At 38.7% G+C, this 7,470-nt stretch overlaps 1 protein-coding gene across 1 annotated transcript in view; it reads right to left on the bottom strand.

The window, feature by feature from the left end:
- opn6a (opsin 6, group member a) overlaps positions 1–7,470 on the bottom strand; it is a 10,679-nt gene continuing 3,209 nt past the window's right edge. The window contains exons 3-6 of the mRNA XM_016253339.1: positions 2,708–2,807; positions 2,499–2,603; positions 1,119–1,342; positions 1–774 (exon numbers count right to left, since the gene is read on the bottom strand). Coding sequence (XP_016108825.1) covers positions 292–774; positions 1,119–1,342; positions 2,499–2,603; positions 2,708–2,807 — 912 coding nt within the window. The 3' untranslated portion in view covers positions 1–291. The remainder of the gene's footprint in view (positions 775–1,118; positions 1,343–2,498; positions 2,604–2,707; positions 2,808–7,470) is intronic.

Genomic DNA, 7,470 nt, shown 5'->3' with positions numbered 1-7,470 from the left:
GCTGATTCATTCATGAATGAAGCAAGTGACTCTTTATGAACTGACAGAAATCCGTCGTAGCGACGAAAGGGAACACTTAACCACAATCAAATCTCTAGGAAAAAAATGCTGATGAACTGCATATAAACACAAAACTATCTTTATTAATGCTGATGTACACACTTATTAAAAAAAACACAGTTCACATTTACATCCATCGTTTATAAAAATAGCTTTTCACGCTTTTTATGGTTATCATGAAATTTCGTAAAGTAGCTGAAATATAAAATCAAACTCGTAAGCGCAGATGATCTAGAGTCTGATGCATTCGGACTCAGGTGTGTCTGACGGCTCGGGCGCGTCGATGAAGAACACCTGTTTACCTGCAGGGGGCGGAGTCTCCTGGTGACTGCCCACCCCTGAGTCAGGGCTGGGGGCGGGGTTTGCCGGATGGTATTTGTTCTCGTTCTTGTGTAAGTCGCGGTTCTCTTCGGCGTCGGCTCTGAATCTCTGGAGCCCCGCGCCGTCTGCCTTCCCCTTGACCTCTTTGAAGCGCTTGAGCTTGACGGCGTCTTTGGCCTCGCCGCCGCAGGGCAGCAGCACGCTCACGTCTCGCCGGAACTTGGAGCTCAGGCCGAAGTAGATGAGAGGGTTGTAGAAGCTGGCAGATTTGGCGAAGAGCCGCGTGAAGATGCTGGTGAGACTCGGCACGTGGAAACCCCACGCTGACCACATGGACACGACCGCGTACGGAGACCAGGCCAGGATGAACGCCGTGCAGATCACTACAGACACCTGAGACACAGAGAGAGACGAAAACTGCACGTTATTGATCTTTAACAACTGGACATCGTCAGGAGTTAGACAACTGGGGAGAATCTGTCAGTGCAGGATGTGATTCATGAGAAACTCATGAGAAACAAGCCAAAATACTTGATTCTGACACAAAACCATCTATTCTTTTTCCTAACTTAATCATACATAATATTAATATTTTAAAATCATCTATTAGATAGATTAAAATGAGAACTTTAAAAAATAGCATTATTTTATTATTACTCTGAAATACAGCGTGAGAGCGTGTGATCTTCTGACTGAGTGTGTATCGTATAGTTTTCCAGCAGTGCACTGAGACTCACGACGGTGACGTCTCTCTCGATCTTGCGCTGTCGGTCGGTCAGGTCTCCCTCCGCTGACAGGGCGTTACCTCGCTTCACCGTGTTGATGATGGAGACGTACGAGAACAGCATGATCAGCACGGGGATGAAGAAGCAGAAGATGAGGATGGAGATGATGTAGGACTTGTGGATGGTGGAGTAGTTGGCTTTGACCCAGTCGATCTCACAGGTGCCGTATCCACGATCTGACCAGAACACAACACAAGAACACAACTGAGAAGATGCTTCACAATTAACCATCTCACACGATCCAAACGAGCTTCTAATGAGCTCTGTAGCTTCACCAGAACAAAACACATCACACAGAATGTTATTGTAGTTACCAATAATAATAATATTTGAAAATCATGAATGGTTATATAGTTGAATTATGTAATGTAATTGTATGTGTATATATATATATATATTAAATTATAACAATTATATCCATTGTATTATTTCTATTTAAATTATATTATTTTATAAAATAATTATATATATATATATATATATACAGTATATATATATATAATTATAAAAATATATATATTTTAACTTAATTGAATCCATTGTATTATTTATATTTGTTATATTATTTTATAAATAATTATATAATTTAATATTTTATACAATATATTGTTATATTAGTAATATATAATATATATTTTAATTATAAATGATGACTTTTTATCATTTTTAATTTATAATCTTTAAATAAGTAATTTATAATTAATAATAAAAAAAATGTAGGTATGTTGTACTTTATGATTTTTTTTTATTTTTATCATAGTATTACACTTATAATCATCAATAAAATAAATAAATTAGAATTAATAATAAAATAATTGCACATATTTTGTCACTTTATGAATTTATGCTGCTTCGGTAAGAGGATTGTTCACACTTGGCGAAAATATAGTTAACTTGTTAACTTAATTGTATTCGTATTTAATATAATTACTGATATGTTACACTTACATATTATATATTGTTATATTACGAGTATTATTTATATTTAAACTATATTATTTTGTAAAATATTTATGTAATTAATTATGTAATACATTTTAATATACAATACTGTAATATATATATAATTTATAAATAATATAATTATGTAAGTTTTTTAATATTGTTATATTTATAATCTTCAAATAACTAAGTTGGAATTAATAATAAAAATAATTGCTTGTATTTTGTCACTTTATGAATTTCTGCAGCTTCAGTAAATCATCAGAAAGCATTTGTTGGGTTTAATCACTGAAGCACTCTCAAGTGGTCTTCTATCTTTCTGACAGAAATATAACAGAGAAGTGGATTTGAGAAGACGGCGTCTCACAGTTAACCCTTTCACAGACTGACCCGTGTAGCTTCCCCAGCCCAGGATCGGGGCTCCGGACCAGAACAGGGCTCCTGTCCAGATGAAGATGACACACATGAGCACGGTGGCGCTGGTGATGCAGTGAGCTGTGAACACACACACACACACACACACACACACACACACACACTCAGATTAGAGCGGATCGACTCAGACGAGCTCAGGCTGTGAGGGACGCACGCGCTCCTGCCTTTATTGGGGTGACAGCCCTTGATGTATCTGCTGATGCTGATGACGGTCAGAGTGTTGATGCTGCCCAGACCGAAGACCAGCGTGAAGAAGCCGTCCACCTGAGACACAGAACACACACCAATCAATCAGTCAATCAATCAATCAATCAATCAATCAATCAATCAATCAAGCAATCAAGCAATCAGTCAATCAATCAATCAACAAACGTGTATCAAAGTCTTATCAAATGTATTAAAACTAGTGTTAGTTTACTATCATTGATATTCTGTTATAGTTTCCATTAAAATGTTAAATTCGATTTTATTTAAATTTTAAATGGAGGGGAATGGGCTCCCCTCCAACGACGAAGATGGTCCTGGCATGCGGCACACCTTTCCTTATCGAGAGACTTCTTGATTTTTCAGCCTTGCTCTTCATTCTTGCCCATTTAAGCAGCTCGTCAAAGCGCTTGAGGAGCCTGGTCGTGCATGCAGCCGTCTGAAAGATGCTTGTTACATCATCCATGTAGCTCCTCAATGGTGGAAGCCTCTCGCCTGATGGTAGCTTGGTGCCCCTGACTACTTGCCTGGCCCATCTGAGGATTTCCTCAAAGGCTAAAACAAATAGAATGGGGGAGCTGGCACACCCCATGGCAATCCCGCATTCCAGCCATTGTCATCCTGTCGTGTATCCTTCCAGAGTAAAGCACATGTGCAGGTTGCTGAAGTATCTAGTAATAATGTTCTGCACACAACCTGGGACATTAAAGAATTCCATGGCAAATTCTATCAGCTTGTGCAGCACTGAGCTGTATGCATTGGCAAGATCTAGCCACACCACATGCAGGTCACTCTTCTCTCTTTTTGCACGCTGAATTTGATCCCAAATCACAGATGAGTGCTCGATGCATCCAGGGAAGCCTGAGATTCCAGCCTTCTGGCAGCTTGTGTCAGTGTATCCGTTCCTCATGATAAAGTTGCTCATTCTCCTTGCCAGAATAGAGAAGAAAATCTTCCCCTCCACGTTCAACAAGGCAATGTTTCTGAACTGGTTGACAGTATGGGAGTTCTGCTCTTTGGGAATGAACACACCAACAGCTTGTTGCCACTCTGCTGGGATTTGCTCTTTCTTCCAAGCTGTTTTCATGAGCTTCTACACTACTTTATCCACCTGGGGGCAGTTCTTGTACAGCTTATAGGGAAGCCTTCTTGATAACCTCCTCCACCTCTTGTAACTTATGTGGGGATGTATCAAATGGCACTGTCGGTAGAGCTGGCTGTGGTACATACCCTGGGGAGCCAAGCAGTATATCTCATCTGTTGTCACTATACTGGTTCTTGATGTGTTCCTCCAGCTCCTCCTTGCTGAAATCCAACTTCCTGCTCCTCTTCTCATCTAGCAACTCTCTGGCAAACCTATAAGGATCTCTGAAGAAGCTGTTTTTTTCCTTCTCTCGTTTCCTCCTCCTCCTACTGATCCTCTCCACTCTTCGCAGCTTGGCAAGGCTTTGTTTGAGTTCATCCCACAGCTCCTTCAGGCCAACTTTTACCTTGGGTGTCGCTTACCTCCAATTCCGGTGCCGGGCTCTGACTAGCTGCTCAATCTCCCTTTCTCTCCTTCCTTTCCTTGGGGCTGTGGGCTCCTTCCTACTGACCTCGCCAAACCTCCCCTTACATTCTTTAAAGATAATTTCCCCAAGGCTGATAAGCTTGTTGTCGACACTGCCTCGCAACACCAGCTCTAACAGTTGACTCAGGTCAGAGTCAAGATTCTGCCAAGCAACCTGATCATTTGCCTTAGGCCACTTGATCTTGTTGCGCCAACTGCTTCATCACTGGCTTTGTGGGATGTACTTCTGGTGGGCTGATATTCTTGTTTTCACTGGGTGCCTTCTCAATCATGGGGTTTCCTTCAACTTCTTCAGACGTCTCTGCACCACTGGGTCCTGCGGCACTGTGGTTGCAATCCTGGCTTTGGGTCCCTATTGTCTGACCTGCTTGCGCAGAGCAAGGTCGCTGGTCTGTCTGCCTTCTACACTTCATCTTCCCCTGATGAATATGTATGCCCCTGCATGATGTCACCTTCTCCCATCCACAACTACACTTCCGGAGTCTTTTCTCGTTATCGTTATTTGTTCCTGTCATTACCTCTTGATCCGTCCTACTGGGCCCATCTTCCATCCCATCTCTCGGAGGGCCCTCGGGCTGTTTTCTCTTATGTTGCTTCGTAGTCACAAAGGGTGAATCTTGGAACTTCCGAGTCTCTAGTGGGTAAGGTGACTAGCCGCCCACTCCTGACGCTGTCTTTCCCGTTGTCAACTGGTCTTTCCCAGCTGTCCGCCAGACTTTCCTAGCTGTCACCTGTCCTTTTGCAGGAGTCACTGGTTACCCAGAGAGTTCAGATCATTATACAGGTGAGATGTTGTTCCTGCTTTGGCCTTTTGGCCTGTCGCACCTCCGCCGGTGCCTTTAAGTCAGCTGCATCACTGATATTTCGCCCTCTATACCAGTACATCTCCTAATAAATAATGCATGAGATTTTAAAAAATTACCAACTCAGTGCATTCATTACACATTCATAGGGGGTGGCGGGGAGACACTGCCCCCTCATGTTAGTCAAGCTCGCATCAGCTGACTTTCAGCTGATCCCCATCTACCTATGGGAATACGACACCTACCTAAGCATTCATATATAAGGTCCCTCAGTATTATCAGCAGTTTTCGCATTGCTCAATAGCTAATGACCCTCCTCCATCCCCAACTCCTCCTCTGTCAGTCGGGATTCAGCCTTCTGATTCTCCTTGAATCAGACTAATTCTAAAATGTGTACATAAAATGATTGAACTTTAACAATATCAGCAATACATTTATGTTAGTTCTGTTCTGTTTACCCTGGGGGGGGGGGGGGGGGGGACCCCCCCCCCCCCCGCCACCCCCTATGAATGTGTAATGAATGCACTGAGTTGGCAATTTTTTTAAATCTCATGCATTTATTATTCAAAAATAAGGAATGAGTGTGACACAAAACCATCTATTTTTGTTTCCTTACCTAATATTACATAATATTAATATTTCATATTTTTTACTTCTATTAGAGAGAGGGAGGGTTAAAAAGTTGCAATTGTGATTTTTATTTTTCTATTCCATGGTGGAAATAAGCTTATAGTAGGTATATGATTAATTTATGCAATAATTTTTTTATATGTAAAACATGTTTATGACCCATTTTAGTTTTTATTCATTTTTATTTTTTACATTTAGTTGATTTATTCAGTTATTTCAGTACTTCAAGTTAAACTAAATGAAAAAAGAAATTAAACAAGTTTATGTTTTTATATTTTATTTTGTTTATTTTATTTCAAGTAACAAAAATGTTTTTTAGCTCACTATAATAGCCCTGCTTTGGTCTCATAAAAGCATACAGACACACTGACAGCAGAAAAATGATCGAAATTACCTTTAATTGAATTAATGACTGAACAGACAATTATGAAATGAGATAATGACATTTTAATGGCTTCTCTGAAACCCGAGAATGAATGAAGGGCTGTGTTTGTGTTTTATTCACACAGACGTGTTGAGTCAGACCTCGTTCATCAGTGTGTGTGAAGCTCGTAACGGGTTTGATCTCTGACCGACTCAAACAACATCTGACGTCGCACAAGTTTCACACGCATTATCATCTGCACAAACTCCACACGTCATATGTGACCCTGCAGCACAGAAGCAGTGTTGAGTCGCTGGGGGATATTTATAGCAATAGCCAACAATACATTGTATGGGTCACAATTATACATTTCTCTTTTATGCCAAAAATCATTAGGATATTAAGTAAAGATCATGTTCCATGAAGATATTTTGTAAATCTCCTACCGTAAATATATCAAAACTTAATGTTTGATTAGTAATATGCATTGCTAAGAACTTCATTTGGACAACTTTAAAGATGATTTTCTCAATATTTAGATTTTTTTGCACCCTCAGATTCCAGATTTTCAAATAGTTGTATCTCAGCCAAATATTGTCAATGTTTGGATCAATGGAAAGCTTATTTATTCAGCTTTCAGATGATGTATACATCTCAATTTAAAAACATTTACCCTTATGACTGGTTTTGTGCTTCAGGGTCACATTTCTGTGCTGGTTTATTTATATACTGTGGTTAGTTTTACAAATTAAACCCAATAAAACTACACATACATTAACACAAACCCACTATAAAACAAAGGCAGATTTAAACTAACAGGTTGTGCTTTTCATAAATGTCAGGTTGGGGCAAGTTGTCACATTTTATGTGCATTGTGCTGTGGCTGATATTTTTATATTTTGTCAGTTTCATGATTTTTTCTGTTTCATAAATGTTTTACTTTTTAAATAAAAAAAGAGTTACTGTACTACATTTATGTGTTTGAATACAATGTTTTGAATTTTTACTTTTTGTTTTTACTTTGTATAGAATTTTATGTCAAATATATATATAACTCTCAAATCCGTATCATAATTTTTCTGTTTCATACTGTTTAATTTAAGTTTAAAAAACAAAAACAAAATAATAAATTACATGTAAAATATTTGTTTTTGAATACAATAATGTTTTGGAATGTTTTTACTGTGTATAGCATTATATATATATATATATATATATATATATATACACTAATATATATTTTTTTTTCTTTTCTAAAAAGTTGATCACAAAAAAAAAAAAATTTAATAAAAAACAAAATAACAGACATTTACTTCCCAAAAAAAGTGTCTTCTTCAGCGGGTAATGACTCTAATG

Source organism: Sinocyclocheilus grahami, unplaced genomic scaffold, assembly GCF_001515645.1.
Source record: "Sinocyclocheilus grahami isolate Dianchi unplaced genomic scaffold, SAMN03320097.WGS_v1.1 scaffold1175.1, whole genome shotgun sequence".
NCBI classification, from domain to species: domain Eukaryota; kingdom Metazoa; phylum Chordata; class Actinopteri; order Cypriniformes; family Cyprinidae; genus Sinocyclocheilus; species Sinocyclocheilus grahami.
The sequence above is the reverse complement of the archived record's forward strand: the minus strand, read 5'-3'. Positions and strand labels throughout refer to the sequence as shown.